General features: G+C 46.5%; 1 protein-coding gene across 1 annotated transcript in view; it reads left to right on the top strand.

The window, feature by feature from the left end:
• Positions 1 to 23,711, top strand: part of LOC138753136 (laminin subunit alpha-3-like) — a 341,672-nt gene that overhangs the window by 143,305 nt on the left and 174,656 nt on the right. Inside the window, exons 26-32 of the mRNA XM_069915711.1 lie at positions 2,336 to 2,433; positions 7,026 to 7,203; positions 10,458 to 10,584; positions 13,152 to 13,291; positions 14,413 to 14,528; positions 18,010 to 18,221; positions 23,256 to 23,460. Of these exons, the coding sequence (XP_069771812.1) occupies positions 2,336 to 2,433; positions 7,026 to 7,203; positions 10,458 to 10,584; positions 13,152 to 13,291; positions 14,413 to 14,528; positions 18,010 to 18,221; positions 23,256 to 23,460 (1,076 nt within the window). The remainder of the gene's footprint in view (positions 1 to 2,335; positions 2,434 to 7,025; positions 7,204 to 10,457; positions 10,585 to 13,151; positions 13,292 to 14,412; positions 14,529 to 18,009; positions 18,222 to 23,255; positions 23,461 to 23,711) is intronic.

The following is a 23,711-nucleotide window of genomic DNA, read 5'->3' as shown; positions in this document are numbered from 1 at the left end:
GTTTTGGGACCACTTGTGTAGGGTTCAGGATAGGTTTATCTCACCGGGACAAGGAAAAGGGAACTGTGGCTGACAATACAGGTGAGGCAACAAGTCAAGAGAAAGAAGGAAGCTTATGTTAGATAGGAAGCAGGAAATAGTAAGAGCTCATAAGAAGTATATGGAGCTTAAGAAAAGACAGGAGAATTCGAAAGGGGCATGAGAAGGCTTAAGGTGTCCTACGCATATGTGAAGAACGGAAGGATGATGAGAATGAGGGTGGGGCCGCTAAGGGATAAAGGGGGGAACGTGTAGCTGGAGGTGGAGGAGGTTGGGGAGTCCTAAAGGAATACTTTGCTGCAGTATTTACAAAAGAAAAGGACCTTGATCAGGGTGAGGTTGGAATAGAACAGGCCTGTGTGCTGGACAATGTGGAGATTAAGGAAGAAGTGTTGGATTTTCTTAAAAACACCAAGATTGATCATTCTTCGGGACGGAGGTGATATACACCAGGTTGCTGTGGGAAGTGAGAGACGAGATAGCTGGGGTAGAGCAGAGGATTAAGAATGGCAAATCTAGTCTCCTTGTTTAAAAAAGGTAATATAGACCAATGAGTCTAACATCTGTCATATGCAAACTATTAGAAAGGGTTGTTAAAGGAGCATTTGGAGAAGTCCAGTCCTACTCAAGGATAGTCATCATAGCTTTGTGAAGGGAAGGTCTTGCCTTTTAAGCCTAATTATGTTTTTTTGAGGAGGTAACAAAAATAAATTGATGAGAGTGTGGTGGGGGGGCGGGGGGGGGGAAATGTGGTCTACATGGATTTTAGCAAGGCATTTGACAAGGTTCCCCATGAGAGACTCATCCAGAGAATTATGAGGCATTGGATTAATGGAACCTTGGCCGTGTGGATAAAAAATTGGCTTGCAGGAAGAAAGCAGAGAGTAGTAGTGGAAGGAAAGTATTCCGCCTAAAGGACGGTGACTAGTGGAGTGTCGCAGAGATCTGTTCTGGGACCCTTGCTCTTTGTGATTTTTATAAATGCCCTGGATGAAGAGGCGGAAGGATGGGTCAGTAAGTTTGCGAATGACACAAAGGTTGGAGGAGTTATGGATGGAGCTGAAGGTTGCCGAAGGTTTTTCCTGGGCAGGAATAGCAAACACCAGAAAACATATGTACAAAGTGAAGAGAAGTAAGTTTACGAGAGACATCAGGGGTATGTTTTTTTTTTTACACAGAGAGTTGTGGGTGTCTGGAATGCCTTTCCAGGGATGGTGGTGGAGGTTGGAACATTAGGGGCATTTAAGAGACTCTTAAGGATGGAAGAAAAATAGAGGGTTATGGGGTAGGGAGAGTGTAGTATGTTTTTAAGGAATATATGGGTCAGCGCAACATTGAGGGCCGAACGGCCTGTTCTGTGCTGTAATGATCTATGGTCTATGTTTTATCCTGCCCTTAAAATCTGATACATCCTGACCCTCAAAATCCGATACATCTTGACCCTCAAAATCCCTTCCAGTATTTTTCCCAGTAGCCTGCACTTCCCTGGCTTCAGCCTGCTGCCCTCGTTATTTCCATCTTCCAGTCGCCCAGTCCATCACCTGAAGGGCCTGTACTGTGCTGCTAGGTTTTATGTTCTAACCTCTCCTATAGCTCCACACATAGATTACCACCCGAACCATCTACTCCTTTCCTACCTACCCCAATCTCGATCAGTGGTGCTGTAGCAGTGTTGCGCTAACTGCCACGCTAACCGTGGACCCCCCATTAACCCTATATCATATCATCTTTTGGAAAGAGCTAGGAGCTGAGGGCAATGAGGAACTGGCACAGAAGAGGAGTTGAGGTCTGGGGCAGGTCACCTTTGGTCAGGGTTTACGGTCCAAGGGACCTAATCCTATTCTCGTGTGAAGCTCTGGAATAAGATCATAAGACATGGGAGAAGAAATAGGCTATTCAGCCCATCGACTCTGTCCTGCCATTCTCCATAAGCTGACCCATTCTCCCACTTAGCTCCACTGCCTGGCCTTCTCCCCATAACCTTTGATGCCCTGGCTAATCAAGGACCTATCAATTCCTGCCTGAAATACACCCAATGCCCAACTCAAAAAATGCCTGTGGCAACAAGTTCCACAGATCTACCACCCTCTGGCTAAAGAAATACCTCTCTGCTCTAAACAAACACCTTTCAATTGTGCCCTCTTGTCCTAGATTCTCCCACCATGGGAAACAACCTTCTTCATCTACTCTGTAGATATAGATATGGACACTATCCTGAGGGCAGAACATTGTGTTGATTTGTTTCACTGAGACTTGTGACTGATCTTTGTTTCTCTTTATTCCCTTCCACGGTCAGCACCGAATTTACTTAATCCCCGTCAGTGAATTCTGCATCGAGCACGTGGAGCCCAAGGTGCATTGTGTGGCCATTCATGGACCCATCACTAACAGGAGGTAAAGGGCAGGCTCTACTGGAAACTAATGGCCCCTTCCTTGTTAGCCCCTCACCCTTTCCCTGCCCAAGGTTCATGAGGTCAGAGAAAGATCACAGGTGAAAGAACAAGCCCAGATTAGGGGGTGCACAATGGATCAGTGAGTTGGGAGATGGAAGGGGGCTGGAGGTGAATCCATGGACACTCAGTGACTCTGGGGGCTTCTCTTTTGCTTCTCTTTCTCTGACCATAAGGGGCACTGGACAATGCTAATGTCAGATTAAAGGTAATTTTGTGTAATATTACATTTCTGTTTTATTCCACGACAATAAATAATACCTGCTCTACTCATTTTAACAATAACAGTGCAAGTTCCTTCGGGCCTCATGAAACCAATGCTGTCCAATTACATCAATTAACCTACATCCCCTTATGTTTTTGGAAGGTGGGGGGAAACCCACGCAGGTCATGGGGAGAATAGTCAAACTCCTCACGGACAGCGCCAGATTCATACCTGAGTTTCTGGTGCTGTAATACCATTGCACTAACTGTGCCTCCATGGGAGATGAACAGCCGAGGATGATGAACTGGAAGTTTGTGAGATGTTTTCCTCCATTTATGGATCAGCATAATGTACCTGAGAAGACTGGACACTGATTTAAACAGAGCCATTAGATGCTGGAATCAAGAGCAAAACACGTTGCTGGAGGAACTCAGTGGGTCAGGCAGCACCTGTGGAGGGAAATAAAGAGACAACATTTCAAGTTGGGAGCACAGCTCATGCGGAGAAGGCCGGGCAGTGGGCTGAGTGGGAAGATGGATCAGCTCATGCTTGAATGGCATGCCAGACTTGATGGGCTGAATGGCCAATTTCTGTTCCTATGCCTTATGGTCTTCACCGAGACTGAAGAGGAGAAGGGGAGTGCTGAGGTGAGACTTGAGCCAGTAGGTGATTGGTGGAACAAGAGCAGGAGGTGAAAGGTGAAGGACAGATGGAACTGGGTGAGGGAACGGGAGAGTGCAGAGTTGGGAGATGGAGGCAAGTGAGTGATAGGTGTAAGATAAATAGAGAAAGAAAGAAAAGAGTTAAAAAAAAAAGCAGAACGATCAGGACGGGGGTTCAAATCCCACGTTGTCTGTAAGAAGTTTGTGTGTTCTCCCTGTGTCTGTGTAAGTTCCCTCTGGGGGCTCGAGTTTCCTCCCACCATTCAAAGCCTATCGGGTTGTAGATCAATTGGGTGGCATGGGCTTGTGGGTCAGAAGGACCTGTCACTGTGCTGTATGCCGACATTTCAATTTAAAAATAAATTTAAATAGAGAAGATGGGTGGTCACATTCTTTTTCCCAGGTGAGGGGAGTTTAAAACTTGAGGGCATTGGTTTAAGATGAGAGAGGATAGATTTAAAAGGATACTAAAGGGCACCTTCTTCACACAGAGGGTGGTGGGTATATGGAATTGCCAGAGGTGGGGGCTGTTATAACATTTAAAACACATTCAGACAGGTATGTGGATGGGAATAGTTGAACGGGACACAAGCCGAATGCAGGCAAATGGAGCTAGCTCAAGCAGACAATTTGGTTAGCATTGATAAATTGAGCTGAAGGGCTTGTTTCCAATTCTGGTCACCACATCACAGGAAGGATGAGGAGCCTCTAGAGATGGGGAACAGAGGAATACAGATCATCTGCAGCCAGAAGGAATTAGTTTGGATCGTCAGCACAGACCCCTGTTCGACATTCTGTGTTCTCTGATTCAGGAGATCTGGGTTTAAAACGTACCTCCCAAATGCTCAACTAAAGGGGCACCGAGAAACTGCAAAAAACAATACATTCATATTCTATATTTCCTTACATAATAGGAACCCGTTCAATCCATGATCACTATTAGCCCATGGAACCTTGCCCTTCCCTCAGTAAAATTCCACATAACCTTCTTCCCCAAAAATTCTACCAGCCACTTGCCTTCAAGGAGGCAATTTAGAGTGGCAAATTAACTCACTATCCTGCACGTCTTGGGGATGTGGCGGGGTGGGCAGGGACACCAGAGAGCCTGGGGGAAACCTAGCTGGACACTGAGAACGTGCATACTCCACACAGACAGTGCTGGACGTCAGGATCGAACCTGGGTCACTGGAATTGCAAGGCAGCAGCACCATTCTTTGTACCATTGAGCCAGAGTGCTGTTGTCTCTCAATTGGATGGGTGATTAGGGGTGGAGAAAAATGACTGGCAATATCCACATTCAGTGAACAACTAAAATCTGAAGAAGTTTTTCTGGGGGAAAAAACCTGTAAAATCTATTTCCAGTGAGGCATTGGGTCAATGGGATCCAACAGCTAACGATGTAAGCCTACCAATTATTCTACAAAATATTGAAGTTTACTTTGGGCGTCCTTTGAGTAGATGTGGTTGGAATGTTTTCATTTCTTGTTGAGATGGCAATCCTGTGATAGGGAACAGAAGTGTGATTGTAGCTGGCATTTATGCATTGATTTTAGATAGTATTGTTTATTCAGTTTATTCCAAAATAAATGGCTTACATTGTCAGGCAGGTGAATGCAAGTATAAACACTGAAGGATTGATAGAATTTTGAATGAGGCCACAGGGGTCTGGCAGGATTCCAGTAGATAAACATTCTCTGCTGGCACGTTGCAGTGTTCACCATACTGTCATTGTCCTCTGCGTTCAGTTCATTGGCACTGCCCCTCAGTGTTCACAGCACTGGCACTTCCCTCTGCCTTCACCACACTGTGGTCACAATTCTGGGATTGCGCACTCCACTGGCACCACCCTCTCAGTTTTCACCACACTGGCACTCCTCTCTGTGTTTACTGCTCTGGGACTGCCTCTATGTTCACTGACATTGCCCTCTCTGACAACCACACTGTGTTCAATGCACAAGCATTGCCTCTGTGTTCACCATACTGGCACTGTCCTCTATGTTCATCACATTGGCACTTCCCTCTGTGTTCACTGCACTGGCATTGCCCTCTCTGTTCACCGCACCAGCATTTCCTTCTGTGTTCCTTGCACTGGCCTTGCCCTCTGCACCACACAGGCACTGCCTTCACCACATTGTTAAGTGTAAAATTCAAATCTCAGTATGGCCAATGCTTTCATCGATGGATGAATGAGGTGTATGGGGGGGTGGGGGGGAAGTCTTATTGAAATATTAAATTATGAAAGGAAAAGATAAGATCGAAGCAGGAAGGTTGTTTCCACTGGCAGGTGAACTAGAACTAGTGAAACATAGCCTCAAGATTTGAGAGAGTAGATTTAAGATGGGCATGAGGGAGGAACTCCTTCTCCTAGAGAGTGCTGAATCTGTGGAATTCTCTGCCAAGGTAGCAGTAGAGGCTGCCTCAAAACCGTGCTGTAAATAAATAAAATAAATTCAATATAGTTAATGACAGATCGGTAGATTGATGAAGATTAGAAGTTTATGGGGAATGGGCAGGTAAGTGAAGCTGAATCCACAGACAAATCAGCTGTGATCTTATTGAATGGCAGAGCAGGCTCGACAGGCTGAATGACTGACTCCTGTTCCTGTCCCTTATGTTCTCAGAGCCATCCTGTCAGGGTGCATCACTGCATGGGATGGGAACTGCTTCGCCAAGACCACAAGAAACTGCAGAGGGTTGCGAATGTGGCTCATATCATCCCACATACCACCATCCCCTCCATCAACTCCATCATACACACTCCCTCCCCTCCATCAACTCGCATCATACACTCCCTCCCTGTGATAGTACAGATCTATCACCAATGTATATAGTGTATATAGTTACAGTATCTAGACTGTGCTTACAGCGATTGGCTGAGAGCTAAGCCACGCCTACTGTCTGGGCCTTAAAGGGTTGTGTCCCTAGCCAGGTCGGATCATTCCGGACTGGTCGGCCACCTGTGAAGAGCTCCTGTCTTTTGCTAATAAAAGCCTTGGTTTGGATCAACAAGTCTTTGGTTCTTTCGACGAGCTCTACGCTCCCCTCCATCAACTCCCATCACACATCCTCCCCTCCATCAGCTCCATCTATAACTCCCACTGCCTTGGAAAAGCACCCAGTACATTAAAAGACCCATTGCACCCCGGCCACATTCTCTTCACCATCCCAGTCCCATTAGGAAGAAGATTCATGAATTTGAGATTATGCACCCTCAGATTCAAAGACTCCTGAATGAACCCCAAAACAAGAAATTCTGTTGCCCTTGCTTCATCGCAATTGATTTTTCTCCGTAACTCTGCTCTACTTGTACTTGCTGACTATGGGTCTGCACACAAACGCAACCTCTGTCACGGCATCTTGGCACATGTGACAGTAAACTTGTATTTTATGGTGGTAAACAAGAAAATCTGCCATAGCACACAAACATTCTGGAGAAACTCAGCAGGTCGTGCAGTGTCCATAGAGAGTAAAAGGCAGTCGACGTTTCTGGCCTGAAACCTTCGACAAATGTCATCTTTCCTGAGAAAGGCTCAGGCTTGGAAGGTTGATTGCCTTTTACATTCCTATGGACACTGTGTTGCTTGTGTGACCTCCAGCATATTTCTTGCACTGAACTTGCATTTTATGTTCTAATAAACAGCGCTGACTTTATTTTGCAATTTTCAACAGTTCGTGTGTTGCATCGAAGTATGAGGTACCAGTGTCAACAGTGAAGTTGATGCAAGGGTATCTTTCAACTACCAGCGAACCCCTGCAACCGAACTTTGCGAGTGATCCTCTGGTCTTATCCCAGCACCCTCCTACCATGGTACAACCTGGAGACATTATCCTATTGCAATCACCACAGGTAACCTACAGTTTGCTTTTATTTTATCTGCTCACCAGAGGTCTTGCAACTTCCTTCCCAAAGATGGTGGAACCTAGTGTCACCTTGAGGGGCCAGAGTGGGCAAGAAGGCCAGGCCTTCTCCCCTTAAAGTTCAGATTAATCAAAGTTCAGAGTTGAAAGTTCAGATTTATTGTCAGAGTACATACATGACAAAATATACAACCCTGAGATTCTTTTTCCTGTGGCCCAGGCAGAATTTCTACCCATTGGTAGTGCAAAAAACTGTACTCAAGAAAAAATAGGTATACAGAAGTGAGAACAGGAATCAAAGAAAGAGTCTAAACAAACTGACTGCAATACAGAAAATAAATATTCAATAATAAATAATGGGCAAAGTCAAAAATGGGTCTCTGATTGAGTTTGTTGTCTCGGAGTCAGGGACCATAGCAAACCATCCGGTAACTTCAAGGCAATTAATAATGAGACCTGACACGCAAGAGACTGAAGACGTTGGAATCTGAGGGTAAACACAGTCTGCTGGAGGGACTCCGTGGGTTGGGCAGCATCTAAAAGGATATTCAACATTTTGGGTTGAGATCTATTATCAAGACTGGTTAAATGTAGCACATTGAACCAAATGTCCCAATCTTGATATGCAACCTACTCCGACTGACACCTCATTAGAGGATGGATGTGGATACCATGGAGAGAGTGTAGAGGAGATTTACCAGGATGTTTCCTGGATTGGAGAACATGTCTTATGAGGCAAAATTACAGAGCTTGGGTTTTTCTCTTTGGAGCAAAGAAGAATGAAAGGTGACTTTCATTTGAGGCCTACAAGATTATGAGAGGCACAGATAGGATGGACAGTCAGCATCTTTTCCCCAGGGTGTAGCGAATACCAGAGGACATCTATTCAAGGTGAGGGGAGGAAAGTTTAGGGGAAATGTCAGGGGTATGTATTTTTGTACAGAATAGTGGGTGCCTGGAGTAGATTGCCAGGGGTGGTGGTAGAGGCTGGAACAATGGAGACATTTAAAAGACTCTTAGGCAGGCACACAGATGTCAGAAAAATAGAGGGCTATGGGTGTGAGGGAGGCAAGGGACAGATTGTTGTGGAGTAGGTTTCCATAGGCCAGCACAACATGGTGGGATGAAGGGCCTATACTGTGTTGTAATGTTGTACGAGACTGGCTATTTACTCTGGGTTTAGAATCAGAATCAGAATTTATTGTCATGAACATGTGTCACAAAATTTGTTGTCATCCAGCAGCAGAAACAAGGTGCAAAATGATTATAAGTTACAAATCTCAAAATACAAGATTAAAAAAAAATTAATTGAGCTGCAAGGTTGGTGTAGCGATGTCTGTAAGGAGCTTGTACGTTCTCCCTGTGTCTTTGTGAGTTCCCTCCGTGTGGGCTGGTTTCCTCCCACCCTTCAAAACACACTGGGGGGCGGCACTGGCTTGAGAGCCAAAACAGCCTGTGACTGTGCTGTATTTCTAAAAAAATTAATTTAATCTATAAAGAGAGAAAGTGAGGCTGTGTTTGTGCTTCATTGTCCATTCAGAAGTCTGATGGTGGAGGGGAAGAAGCTGGATGTTCATCTTCAGGCTTCTCTCCCTCCTTCCTTATGGTAGCAGTCAGAAGAGGGCATTGCCCCCCCAAATGAGATATTGTGAGCCCCCCACCCGCAGCACTAGTGTCACTAGTCTCCATGCGATATAAGCAGTGCGTTTACCTGTTACAACAGAGGAAGGGGGAAGTGTGACAGTGGTGGTGCACAGAGGAGGTTCATGGTAGGTAGGTAGGCACCACCCCCGCCCCCCCCTTCGCTGGGTGAGTTTTTGAACGCCAGTTTGTGCCTTCCTCCCACACTGCAGTTACCCTAATGACTCCTGATTAGGCTTGTCTGACGCTGCCCCTGTTGAGGATAGAGGCTTCTTTCATGAGGCACTGCCTCTTGTAGATGTCCTTAATGTAGTCAAGACTGATGCCCATGATGGCGCTGGCTGAATTCATAACCCTCACATTTAATAGCCCAGTCTGAAACCCCAAAGAGCAAAGTTGGGATTTGAACTTTCACCACTGAAGCAATGGTCAGGGCTAAACCTAATCAAACACCCTAGCCCATAGAGAGAAACATTTACACAAAACAATAACATTGAAAGAAGTCCCAATATTCAAGGTTCCCTTATTGTCACAAACCCACACACACTTTTGCTTGCCATAGAAGACAAATAGGTGCCGCTAGCCCGGCACCCCCACCAACAGGAGAACCGCTAGCCCGGCACCCCCACCAACAGGAGAACCGCTAGCCCGGCACCCACACCAACAGGAGAACCGCTAGCCCGGCACCCCCACCAACAGGAGAACCGCTAGCCCGGCACCCCCACCAACAGGAGAACCGCTAGCCCGGCACCCCCACCAACAGGAGAAAGTGAAGCAAAGGAGAGATCCTTCAGAGTCACTGAGTGTCCGTGGATTCACCTCCAGTGCTCCCACCGCCTCTGCAACCACCCAGCCCCCTTCTTGTTCCAAAGGTGACCCCGATCTCCCTGTTCCAACTCCCCAATACAACCTGAGAGCTGTCAGCCTGCAAGGCCCTTCAGGAGCCCTGCTCACCATCGCCACCCTCGGACCCCAGTCCCAACACGTGGTTCCCTTGACCTGGTCTCCAGCAACCTGCAGCCTGGTGTGGGTCCTTCAGCTGCTGAATCCCTTGCTGTCGTGTTCACCTTACCTGTGGGGTCCTCTCCCAGGGTTCTCCCCCTCAGAAAAGGAGAGGGGGTGGTTTATTCCCTCTGGTGCCCTGCGCCTGTCTGCTGACCCCAGGAACCTGCATCATTTTCAGAACCCGAAGTCATTGAACATTTTGGAAGTGCAGTCCCATTGTTGTCCTGTACTTTGGTAAGCGGGTCAATAAAACAGATAATAAACAGCCAACTTGGGCATAAAAATCCCACAAAAAGCAGAGGCAATGATAACACATTGGTTGTGCTACAGGTATTGGTCTGCATTTTGTGTTCATGAAACAATGACTTGCACATTTTATCTCCTCAGAAAAAGAGGGAGGGAAGGGTTAAAAATTTGAGGGGTGGGTTGGCACCACATCGTGGGGTGAATGCCCTGAACTGTGCTGGAACGTTCTATGTTCAGGATTGTACCCATGATTAGAGTTTGCAAAGTGTTGCCTCAATTCAAAGCGATCACACGATCCCAGCAACCTGAGAAACTTTGTCTTTAAAACACAATTTTTATTTTGTTTCACAGAATCGGGTTACCTTCAGCGCAAGAGTGCCAATTGCAGGCAAATATGTTGTGCTGGTACACTTCTTTCAACCTTTGTTCCCAACCTTTGCAGTGGAAGTGACTGTGAATGGAGCTGGCCCCGACAAAGGTGAGTTAACCAACAGTTCAGCGCAGTTGTGTGTATCTCTCTACAGCCACCCTCAGGAAGGAGTCCTCAGTACATCCAGAATGCAAGTGGGAATGAGCAGAACTACTGAGCACAGTGGCCTCATAGTTTTTTAAAATTTAGACATACAGAATGATTACAGACCCATCCAACCCACAAGCCCTTGCCAGAGCACCCAGTGAGAACGATCAAACTCCTGACAGACAGTGGCGGATTCAAACCTGGGTTACTGGCGCTGCAATAAACAACCAACTGAAAAACCTCACAAAGATAAGCGTATACAGAGCCGTTGTCATACCCACACTCCTGTTCGGCTCCGAATCATGGGTCCTCTACCGGCATCACCTACGGCTCCTAGAACGCTTCCACCAGCGTTGTCTCCGCTCCATCCTCAACATCCATTGGAGCGCTTTCATCCCTAACGTCGAAGTACTCGAGATGGCAGAGGTCGACAGCATCGAGTCCACGCTGCTGAAGATCCAGCTGCGCTGGGTGGGTCACGTCTCCAGAATGGAGGACCATCGCCTTCCCAAGATCGTGTTATATGGCGAGCTCTCCACTGGCCACCGTGACAGAAGTGCACCAAAGAAGAGGTACAAGGACTGCCTAAAGAAATCTCTTGGTGCCTGCCACATTGACCACCGCCAGTGGGCTGATCTCGCCTCAAACCGTGCATCTTGGCGCCTCACAGTTTGGCGGGCAGCAACCTCCTTTGAAGAAGACCGCAGAGCCCACCTCACTGACAAAAGGCAAAGGAGGAAAAACCCAACACCCAACCCCAACCAACCAATTTTCCCCTGCAGCCGCTGCAACCGTGTCTGCCTGTCCCGCATCGGACTTGTCAGCCACAAACGAGCCTGCAGCTGACGTGGACTTTTACCCCCTCCATAAATCTTCGTCCGCGAAGCCAAGCCAAAGAATAATGTCATGCTACCGCTACCACTAACCGTGCCACCCTGTAATGCAGACAAGTGGGAGGTTTTGCATTTTGGAAGGACAAACCAAGAAAGGACATGCATGGTGAATGGTCGGGCACTGAGGAGTGCAGTAGAACAGAGGGATCTGGGAATACAGACATATAATTCCCTAAAAGCAGCATCACAGGTGGATAGGGTAGAAAAGAGAGCTTTTGGCACAATGGCTTTAAATTAAAGTATTGAGAATAGGAGTTGGGATGTTATGGTAAAGTTATATAAGACATTGGTGAGGTCAAATCTGAAGTTTTGTGTGTAGTTTTGGTCACCGATCTACAGGGAAGATATCAATAGGATAAAAAGACTGCAGAGAAGATTTACTAGGATGTTGGCTGAACTTCAGGAACGGAGTTACAGGGAAAGGTTAAACAAGTTAGGACTTTATTTCCTGGAGCGTAGAAGAATGAGGGGAGATTTGTTAGAGGTATACAAAAGTTATGCAGGGTAACTGCAAGTAGGCTTTTTCTACTGAGGGTAGGTGAGATACAAACCAGAGGATATGGTTAAGAGTGAAAAGGAAAAGGTTTAGGAGGAACATGAGGGGGACTTCTTCACAGAGAGAATGGTGGGAGTGTGGAATGAGCTGCCAGCTGAGGTGGTGAATGCAGGCTCAATTTTAACATTTAAGAAGAATTGGGGCCCACACATGGATGGGAGCTATGGACTGGGTGCAGGTCAATGGGACTAGGCAAATAAAAATTGATTGGCACAGATTAGAAGGCCCAAAGGCCCTGTTTCTGTAATGTAATGTTCTATGATTCTATAGATATGGTGTGAAATCAGACAAATGGGCTGGTCCTAGTGGCCATGGGCAAATTGGGTGAAGGGGCTTAGAACTCTGAGCCCTGAACAACTCTGATTAGCATTGGGCTGATGTTTTAAAGCATCCCCCCCTCCCCCACCACTGCATGCAATCTGCAACAGAAGGAATTAAACAGATGAATTTTTTGTGGGCACAGACATTAGTGGGGATGAGGCAACACTTTATATTCTGTCACTGTGGTCTTCAACCAGATGGCATTAACATTGACCTGCAATTTTCATTCAACCCCTCCCCTCAGTCTATCTTCCTCCTCCAGCTCCCCAGACCCTTTTCTTCCCTCTCCATTCAGAGAGCTCCCCATCACTTCTCAGGTTATTTCTCTTCTAACCTCCCACCTCTATCCGTCCATGAACTTGTTATCCCGTGAACCTCCCCTGCCTCTATTTTTGTGAGAAAAATTGAGGGTTAGGTGGGTGAGGTTGGGAAGAATTAGATTATTATGGAGTGGGTTTGCATAGGGCTAGCACAATAATGTGGACCGAATGGTCTGCACAATGCTGGAATGTTCCATGCTCCCCATCTCCCCTCTCTCCACCTTTTCATTCAGACGTCTGTCTGATTTTCACCACTCCTGACAAAGACCCCAGGCCCGAAATGGCAGCTGCCTATTTCATCCTGCAAATGCTGCGTGACCTGCTGGGTTTCTGCGGCACATCTCCATGCTGGACAAGGGGTGGGGAGGGGAGGAGACGGAGTAACGATGTAGCCAGATGACCGGGAAAGCCCAGATAAAACATTTGCTTCATTTCCAGGTTCCCTTGCTGCTTTCTTCTGCCCTCATGGTTTCGGATGCCGCACCCAGGTTGTTTCTGGAAAGAGTCTGGAGTTGGATTTCAACAGTCTGGAAGTATCTTTAACCCTTACTGCTCCAAAAGACAAAGCACTTTGGGTGGTAAGTTCTAGCCTGATACCAACAGTGCCTTCATTGATGTGTTACCTTGGGGCTGTTACTGGGACTAGAGGTTTGCAGTCTAATGGGAGGCTGGGATATTGTTCATGATGAACAGGAGGCCGAGGGGAACTTTATGGAGGTTTATTGAGGGATATTGGTAAGCTCACAGTCTTTGTCCTCTGGATAGGGTAGCGTAAAACGATGGGCCCTAGATTTATGGTGAAAGGGAAAGAATTTGTTGAAAGCAGGGTGCTCTCAGTGTTGCCAGCAACCCTGAGAGAAGAACTCAAGTGTTGAATCATTTTAAATTCTGGAAACAATAACAGAAATGTTCCCTGGAAGTTGAGGCTGAAACCTAGGTAATACACACTCTGCACGTGGATTAGTTTACAAATAAAGTTTTATCTTAAATTTAAAATTTTTTATCCAATTCCGGCCATTTACACCTGGCATGGCCCATTACACCCAAAGTTACCTACAAACCTTTATGTTTCTGGAGGGTGGGAGGTAACTGGAGCACCCAGGGAAAACCCACGCAGACATGGGGAGAACGTAGAAACTCCTTATAAACAGCGTCAGATCCAAACCCGGATTGATGGCGCTGCAGTAGTGTCGTGCTAACCGCTACGCTAACCCTGCCGCCCCAAAGATTTACAAGGGACCTGAGGGACACCTTCTTCACATAGAGGGTGGTGGGTGTGTGGAACAAGGAAGTGATAGAGATTGGGACAAATAGTAACACTTGAAAGATATTTTGATGTGTGCCTGGACAGGAAAGTTAAGGGATATGTGTTGAAAGCAGACGGTTGGGACAACCTTAGTCAGCACGGACAAGTTGGTCTGAAAGATCTGTTTCTTGGCTGCAGAACTCTGACTGTGGATGGTGGGGCAGATTCGATGGGCTGAATAGTCTATTTCTGCTCCTATGTCTCATGGTCTTATGGTACAGTAGTTAGATCTTTGGATAAAATTGAAATCAACCAATTTGAGGCCAGCGTGTGCATCAGTGGCAGAAGGATGGAGTTCTGTGCGGGCTTGAGGTTGCATCACCGTTCCTGCTCCTAGTCCGTGCTGGTCTATGTATCAACTATTCATGGGTTCAAAACAATTTACTTTTACAGGAATACATCTTAATTATTCCTTTGGAGAGTTACCATGCAGACTTACAAAATGAGAAGCCCCTGGATAAATCATTTGACTTCATCACTGCCTGTGGTGGAAACAGCTTTCAGATTGAGTGAGTACAACTCATTCGTGCATCTCTTTCACCAGATGAGGTCTAGATCATTTGCAATTCAATGCATCTGGGTCGATCATAATTGGGATGGAAGCTCTCGTGTCCCTGATTCTGGTGAGTGGCCATGGGTTTACTGTAGAAACGTTGGACATTCTGGGAGAGAGAATGGGAGAACAGCAGTCAGTGTACATGTGATAATACAGATTCTGTCACCATCTATGTACAGATGGTCGTGTAGGATGACTGTGATTGGCTGAGAGTGTAGCCACAGCTACTGGCAGGTCTTCAAGTATTGCTCCTAGCCAGACCAGGTCATTCTGGACTGGTCGACCTACTTGTGATATGCTCCAGTCTTTTAGTTAATAAAAGCTTTGCCACCTACTGGCAGGTCTTAAAGGATTTCTTCTAGCCAGACCAGGTCATTCTGGACTGGTCGACCTACTTGTGATATGCTCCAGTCTTTTAGTTAATAAAAGCTTTGCCACCTACTGGCAGGTCTTAAAGGATTTCTTCTAGCCAGACCAGGTCATTCTGGACTGGTCGACCTCCTTGTGATCTGCTCCAGTCTTTTAGTTAATAAAAGCCTTGGTTTGGATCAACAAGTCTTTGGATCTTTCGATGCACTCTACAGTAAGGCAGTCATTCTCAACCTTTTCTTGGCTATGCCCCCTGCCCCCCCCCCCCCCACCCCAGGATTCTGCTTCCCTTCCCTGTGAAGCAGTCAGATTTTGGTTTCTTCTGTACTTCTCTCCCACTGACTACATGAAAATATTTTTTTTAATTGATGTTCGTGAAGAGTAAAGAAAACAAGACTGTTACTTAAATGTGCTGTGGCCCCCAAGGGGACCATAAGGCCCTGATGAGACTGGCAGATATGAAAATCTGGGAGAGGGTAATGGTGCCAGGAGGGTGGTGGGAACTGAGTTGTTCTCCTGGGAACAGGATCAAGAGGTGTTCAAAGCCACGAGGGTTTCCAGTAATAGTTCTGACGAGACTCTTCCCTCAGTAGAAGCACCAGTGCTCACACATCAAGAGGAATCGGAATAGAGAAACCGTTGGTCAATGTTTAGAAGCAGGGGGCTACCCATTTTGAACATAGACGAGGGGAAATTGTTTTCTTGCAAGTCTTCCTTGCAAGGACAGTGAGCTCAGAGCCTGAACATTATTGTGACAGAGGAAGATAGATTCTTGAAAATTAGATACATGGCAGATGCTAGAAATCAAAAACAAAAATAGAAAACATTGGAGAAACTGTGGAAGGAGAAACAGCCCACATTTTGGACCTGAAATGTGATAATTGAGGGGTGGAAGGTGACAGGAGGTCATCAGGAAGTTGTGGTTAGCATCAGATCAGCCGGTGCAGAGGCTGAATGGTCCAGTTATGCTGCAAATTTAAATATTCAGAAGGAATTATGTTTCCTCTGTGCACCTATCAAGCTCAGCTCTGGTCATCAACAAATACAAATTGGGACTCTCAACTGGAGGTCTTTAACATTATTGGTGGAAAACAAAATACTGCAGATGCTAAAAATCTAAATGTTTTAAATGCTCATCAGAGCAGGTAACATCTGTGGAGAGAGAGTAACAGTGGATGACCATTCGTCACAGCAATTTGGATTGATTAAACTCAGAGAAAGCCTTCCCAGGGAGCCAAAACTGATGGCCAAGAAAATGCCAATCTAAACCGAGTTCACAAGAAATCTTTCCACAGGGGTTTGGGGTCACTCTCACGGGAGGGGGGGGCGGGATGTGGAGTTATTCCCACAGGGAGTGGGGGAATGTGGGCTCACTCCCACAGGGAGTGGGGGGGTGGATGTGGGGTCACTCGCACGGGGGGGAGGGTGCGATGTGGGCTTACCTACAGGGAGGGGGGGATTGTGGGCTCACTCCCACACGGAAGGAGTGGTGTGAAGTCATTCCCACGGGGAGAGGGATCATTCCCATGGGGAGAGGCGATGTGGAGTCACTTCCACGGAGAGGGGGGCTGCGGGGGTCACTCCCACAGGGAGGGGTTGAAGTGGAGAGAAAGGCTGGGGAAATCATGGGGTGGAATGAGGGATGGGATGATGGGGTGTGATATTGGGGTGGGATAATGTGGGTGCAATGATGGGGGTGGGATGTTGGGATGGGATAATGTGGGTGGGATGATGGGGTGTGATGTTGGGAGTGAGATGTTGGGAGTCTGATGATGGGGTGGGATTAAGGGGAGTGAGATTAAGGGGGTGGGATGAGGGGATGGGAACATGGGTGTGATGATGGGGTGGTGTGATGAAGGGAGTGGTGGGATGATGGGATTGTGATGGGATGATGGGAGTGGTGGGATGGTGGGATGATGGGAGTGGTGAGATTATGGGAGTGATGGGATGATGGGAGTGGTGGGATGATGGGAGTGTTGGGATGATGGGAGTGGTGAGATGATGGGAGTGATGGGATAATGGGAGTGGTGGGATGATGGGAGTGTGGGGATGATGGGAGTGGTGAGATGATGGGAGTGATGGGATGATGAGAGTGGTGGGATGATGGGAGTGGTGGGATGATGGGAGTGGTGGGATGATGGGAGTGGTGAGATGATGGGAGTGATGGGATGATGGGAGTGGTGGGATGATGGGAATGGTGGGATGATGGGAGTGTTGGGATGTTGGGAGTGGTGAGATGATGGGAGTGATGGGATGATGGGAGTGTTGGGATGATGGGAGTGGTGAGATGATGGGATGATGGGAGTGGTGGGATGATGGGAGTGGTGAGATGATGGGAGTGATGGGATGATGGGAGTGTTGGGATGATGGGAGTGGTGAGATGATGGGATGATGGGAGTGGTGGGATGATGGGAGTGGTGAGATGATGGGAGTGGTGGGATGATGGGAGTGGTGGGATGATGGGAGTGGTGAGATGATGGGAGTGGTGGGATGATGGGATTGTGATGGGATGATGGGAGTGGTGGGATGATGGGAGTGGTGGGATGATGGGAGTGTTGGGATGATGGGAGTGGTGAGATGATGGGAGAGATGGGATGATGAGAGTGGTGGGATGATGGGAGTGGTGAGATGATGGGAGTGATGGGATGATGGGAGTGTTGGGATGATGGGAGTGGTGAGATGATGGGATGATGGGAGTGGTGGGATGATGGGAGTGGTGGGATGATGGGAGTGGTGGGATGATGGGAGTGGTGGGATGATGGGATTGTATGGGATGATGGGAGTGGTGGGGTGATGGGAGTGGTGGGATGATGGGATTGTATGGGATGATGGGAGTGGTGGGGTGATGGGAGTGGTGGGATGATGGGAGTGGTGGGATGATGGGAGTGGTGGGGTGATGGGAGTGGTGGGATGATGGGATTGTATGGGATGATGGGAGTGGTGGGGTGATGGGAGTGGTGGGGTGATGGGATTGTGATGGGTTTGATGACCAGGAACATTGGCAGATGCAGCAGGATTAAGTCTCCAGTCTTCCCAGTGTTAATTCTACACTCTTCCCTCTGCAGTCCAGTGACATCATCCAAGTTCTGTCTGGATTCTGCCAGGTCTCTTGTGGCTTTCTATAATGATGGTGCTCAGCCCTGCCAATGTAATGCGGAAGGTTCCAGCAGCCCTGACTGCCTTCAATTTGGAGGACAATGTCCCTGTCGGCCAAACGTTATCGGCCGTCAATGTGACAGATGTGCAACTGGGCACTATATGTTCCCCAGGTGTCTCAGTAAGTTTCTGCTTGTTCACACATCATCAACTAAGGTTGTATATCACACACTTTGATCATAATATGTCACATTAAATTTGAACATGGAACATTCCAGCACAGTACAGGTTCTTCAGACTCTGATCTTGTGCCAACCTCTGTCAACCTTCTGAATAATTTAACACTTCCCTCCCTCACACCCATAACCCTCTATTTTTCAGACATCCATGTGCCTGTCTAAGAGTCTTTTAAATGTCCCTGTTGCACCAGCTTCCACCACCATCCCAGTAATGCATTCCAGACACCCTCTCCTCTCTGTAAAAAAAACTTACTTCTAATGTCTCCCCTAAATGTGCCTCTGCTCACCTCAAACAATTAGAAACATAGAAACATAGAAGATAGGAGCAGGAGTAGGTCATTCGACCCTTCGAGCCTGCTCCGCCATTCAACGAAATCATGGCTGATCTTAAAGTTCAGTACCCCGTCCCCGCCTTCTCTCCGTAACCTTTAATACCCTTATACTGAAGAAATAGATCTAATTCCCTCTTAAATAGATTTAATGAACCTGCCTCTACTGCCCTCTGTGGCAATGAATTCCACAGATTCACCACCCTCTGGGTCAAGAAATTCCTCCTCATCTCGGTCCTAAATGGTTTGCCTATTATCCTCAAACCATGGCCCCGGGTTCTGCATTTTCCCATCACTGGAAACATCCCATCTGCATCCATTCTGTCCAGTCCTGCCAGAATTTTATATGTCTCTATGAGATCCCCTCTCAATCTTCTAAACTCCAGTGAGTACAATCCCAATTTGCCCGCAATCTTTCCTCCTAAGTAATTCCTGCCATTCCAGGTATCAGCCTGGTGAATCGCCTCTGCACTCCCTCCATTGCAAGAACATCCTTCCTTAGATAAGGTGACCAAAACTGCATACAATACTCCAGGTGGGGTCTCACCAAGGCCCTGTACAGCTGCAGTAAGGTATCCTTGTTCCTAGACTCAAACCCTCTTGATATGAAGGCCAACATACCATTTGCCTTTTTAACCGCCTGCTGTTGTTCAGTGGTACTGTCCATTGCTGCCCTGGGAAAAAAGATACTGAATTTTCTATGTCTCTGTTAAGTCATCTCTTAACCTCTGTTACCCCAAAGGAAAAAAATTCCCTGGCTCTGTGACCCTTGCTTCATAAGACATCTTCTCCAATCCAGGCAAATTCCAGTAAATTTCTTCTGCATCCTTGCCAAAGCTTCCTCATCTTTCCTGTAATGATGTGACCAGAACTGAACACCCTCTTTTCTCGGTGCTGCCACCAGGAAAGAGGTGTCGGTGCCACAAGACTCGCACCACCACGTTCTGGAACAGCTGCTCCCCCTCCGCCATCAGACTCCTCAACGATAAACTCAATCAGGGACTCATTTAAGGACTCTCACTTATGGACTATAATGAATTTTAAAATTCTCTCTGTATTGTACAGTCAGTTTGTTTACATTCGTTATCTCTTTACAGTTCTTTATTTGTTTACATGTGTATGTTGTGTCCAGTATTTTTTTTTGCACTACCAATTAGTGGTTATTCTGCCTGGCCCGCAGGAGGAAGAGTCTCAGGGTTGTATGTGACGTCATGAATGTACTCTGACAATAAATCTGAAATGTGATCTAACCAGAATCTTGTAACAGCACTGATTTAACACAACTTACCAACAAAGAAAGAATAAACTCACTCTCCTCCTCCTGACAAAGTTAAGTACGCAACCACGACATCCTTATAGAGCTGCAACATGATTTTTGAACTCAATCCACCAACTAAGGCCAGCCAACCATAAGACTTCTAAAGCATCCTATCAACTTGTGTTGAAACCTTGAGGAATTTATGGACCTAGACCCCAAGATCCTTCTGCATAAAAGTTTAAATAAAAGGCTGATGCAAGAAACCTGAAAGTAAAACAAATTTCTGGATATAGCTAGCTGTCGGAGTGAGCCCACATTCCTTCTGTTGAAACGTTGTCAATTTCTCTCTTGGCAGATGCTGTCTCAGCTGCTTCCCCATGTTTCCAGCGATTTTGATAATTTTCCAAGTGGTCAAACCATTTTTTAGAATTTAAATTTAGACATCCAGCACAGTAATGGGTCCTTCTAGCACACGAGCCCGTGTCACCCAAACACCCCAATTAACAAGTTTTGGAAGGGTGGAAAGAAACTGTAGCTCCCAAAGGAAACTCATGCAGACACAGGGAGAATGTACAAACTCCTTACAGACGGTGCTGGATTTGAATTTCAGTCCATGGCACTGTTATGGAGCTGTGCTGACCACTTGCGCTAACAATGCTACCCCTTATTTTGGGGGCAGAAGAAGTTACCAGTCATAAGTCCTGTTCTCAGTTGAGTTTTCATTCAACTCAAACTATAGGACATAGGGTTCAGGTAAAGGTTTAAGATGAGAGGGTGAGCTGAGTGGCACTTTCTTAGTGCAGTGGGGGTATGAAATGAGCTGCCAGAGAAAGTGGTAGAAGTGGAGACAATCATTACATTTCAAAGCTATTCAGACAGGTACATGGATAGGAAACAATGAGAAGCTGGAGAGACTCAACAGATCAGGCAGCATCCGTGGAGAGAGATGTTCACTTACTGCATCATGTTGGGATCCTTTGTCAAAACTAAAGTGGGAAGGCTTGATGCCAAGTATATCAAGGGATAAGACTATAAGACATAGGAGCATAAATAGACCATTCAGCCCTTTGAATCTGCCTTCTCATTCATTCATGAGCTGATCCATTTTGTCACTCAGCCCCCTTGTCTGGCCTTCTCCCCATAACCATTGCCTTGAAAAAACAAGAACCTTTCAATCTCTACCTTAAATATACCCAATGATCTGGTTTCCATAATTGCCTGTAGCAACAAATTCCATTGATTTACCACCCTCTGGCTAAAGAAATTCCTCCACATGTCTGTTCTAAGTGGATGCCCTTTAATCCTGAAGTTGTGCCCTCCTATCTTAGACTCTCCCACCATGGGAAACAATCTTTCTGCATTGACTCTATCAACATTCGAAATATTTCAATGGATTTCCCCCCCACCCCCCCTTCATTCTGCTAAATTCAATGAGTACAAGCAAGAGCCATCAAACGCTGCTCATATGACAACCCTTTCATTCCTGGAATCATATTTGTGAACCTCCTCTGAACCCTCTCCAATGTCACCACATGCTTTCTTAAATGAAGAGGCCAAAACTGCTCACAATCCTCCATGTGAGGTCTCACCAGGGCCTTATAAAGCCTCAACATCACATCCCTGCTCTTATATTCTATTCCTCTTGAATTCCAGCTTTGCATTTGCCTTCTTCATCACCGTCTCAACATGTAAGTTTACCTTCAGGCTGTCCACAAAACCATTCATTCTATAATCAAAACTGACCCTGTGGAACATCAGCACCAACCCAGAATATGATTCTTGTATTCCACCTCTCTGCTTCCTGCTAACCACCTATAGCTCGACTCATGCTAGTATGTTTCCTGTTATAACATGGGCTCTTGTTAAGTAGCCTCATGTGTGGCACCTTGCCAAGTGCCTTTTGAAAATCCAAATACACAACATCCACTGCATCTCCCATATCCAGCCTACTTTCATCTCCTCAAAGAATTCCAAAAGGTTTGTCAAGTCAGATTTTCCCTTAACAAAGCCATGCTGGCTTTGGCCTATCTGGTCATTTGTCTCTAAGTACTCCATAGTCACATCTTTCCAACAACTAATTCCCTTTCTACTACCTCCCTCTTTTTTTTAAGTTTTATTTTTCATTCGGATCAATACATATACAGTATTAATCGATATCATAACCTCCCTCCCTACTTGAATAGTGGGTGACATTTGTGATTTTCCAGTCCTCTGGGACCATGCCAGAATCAAATGATTCCTGATAGATACTTCCACAATCTCTACCGCTACTTCTTTTAGGATCCAAGGGTACAATCCATCTGGTACGGAAGACAGCCACCATTCAGCTTTCTGAGTCCATTTTCCCTTCCCTAATACCCTTCAACATCAGGTAGGCTGCTCGTGTCTTCGACAATGAAGACTGATGCAAAATACGCATTTAGTTCCTCTGCCATCTCCTTGTCTCCCATTAATTTTTCTCCAGCGTCATTTTCTAGTGGTCCTACTCTCGCCTCTCTTTTATTCTTTATATACTTGAAATAGCTATTTCTATCCTCTTTGGTATTAATTGCTTGCCTATTTTCATATTTCATCTTTTCCCTCCTTGTGAGATTTTTAGTTGTCTTTTGTCAGTTTTTAAAAACTTCTCAATCCTCTACTTCCCAGTAATTTTTCCTTCTCTTTTGCTTTCTTGTTGACTTTGATGGAAGAAGCTGGGGAGGGGCTAAAAGCTGAGGTGGAGAGGTGAGGGAGAGACCATGGTGGGGAGGAGGGGAAGGAGGTGGTGGGAGAATTAAGAATGGAATATGAGGGTGGATCTCAATGAAGCTTCCAGAACCTACCTCAAGTATTCAAAAATCAAAAAGTTCAAAGTTCAGATCTATTGTCAGAATACATAGATGACATCACATATAACCCTGAGATTATCAGTAATTGTAAACTGTATGGAAGAAGAAATAAATGTAAACAAACTGTGCAAATACAGAAAAATAAATATTTAGTAATACATAATTGTGAGAGATCCTAAACGAGTCTCTGATTGAGTTTGTCGTTGAGGAGTCTGCTGGTGGAGGGGAGGCAGCTGTTCCTGAACCTGCTGGTGCGAGTCTTGTGCAGCAGCGAGAACAGAGCGTGTGCTGGGTGGTGTGGATCCTTGATGATCGCTACTGCTCTCCAACGGCAGCGTTCCACAGAAATTTTGTTGGTGCTGGGAAGAGTTTTGGCTGTGACGTCCTGGGCTGTGCCCACAACCTTTTGCTCAGTGCCCTCATACCAGTTGTGAGGCAGTTAGTCAACACACTTTCCACCACTAACGGGCATCCAGAACTGCACACGGCATTCCGACTGGCGCTGGACCAGAGTTTAATATCGCTGTGACAAATTTTCCCATCTCCTTCTCTTATCTTCAGCTTGCAGCTGCAGCCAGCACTTGTGTGACGAGATGACAGGCCGATGCTTCTGCCCCCCTCGGACAGTGAAGCCGAAGTGCAAGACCTGTGAGAAGCAGACCTTCAGTTATCACCCCCTAACTGGTTGTGAGAAATGCAACTGCTCGCGAGAAGGCATCGTCAAGCCCACCTCCCCAGACTGCCACCCCAAGACTGGGCAGTGCCGGTGAGCACGCAGGCATATAATGGAGCACACAAGGCCATTCTGCCCTTCCACAGACCTGATAGGGAGGATAGGCTTTGGCTCATGAACTCCAGAGTAGGAGTGGGAATTTGAGGTTTTGACTTGAGAGGCTTTGGTGAGCAGAGGGTGAGATAGTGGTGCAGGAGATGAGGTAAGGGAAGGGCAACCCTGTCAGGAAACTAAAGAATTCTGCAAGGAGGCCCAAGTAAGGACAGATTTTTCTATCTTTTTCC

This window comes from Narcine bancroftii, chromosome 2, assembly GCF_036971445.1.
Source record: "Narcine bancroftii isolate sNarBan1 chromosome 2, sNarBan1.hap1, whole genome shotgun sequence".
NCBI lineage: Eukaryota > Metazoa > Chordata > Chondrichthyes > Torpediniformes > Narcinidae > Narcine > Narcine bancroftii.
Note: the sequence above shows the minus strand (reverse complement) of the source record. Positions and strands in the feature narration are given on the sequence as shown.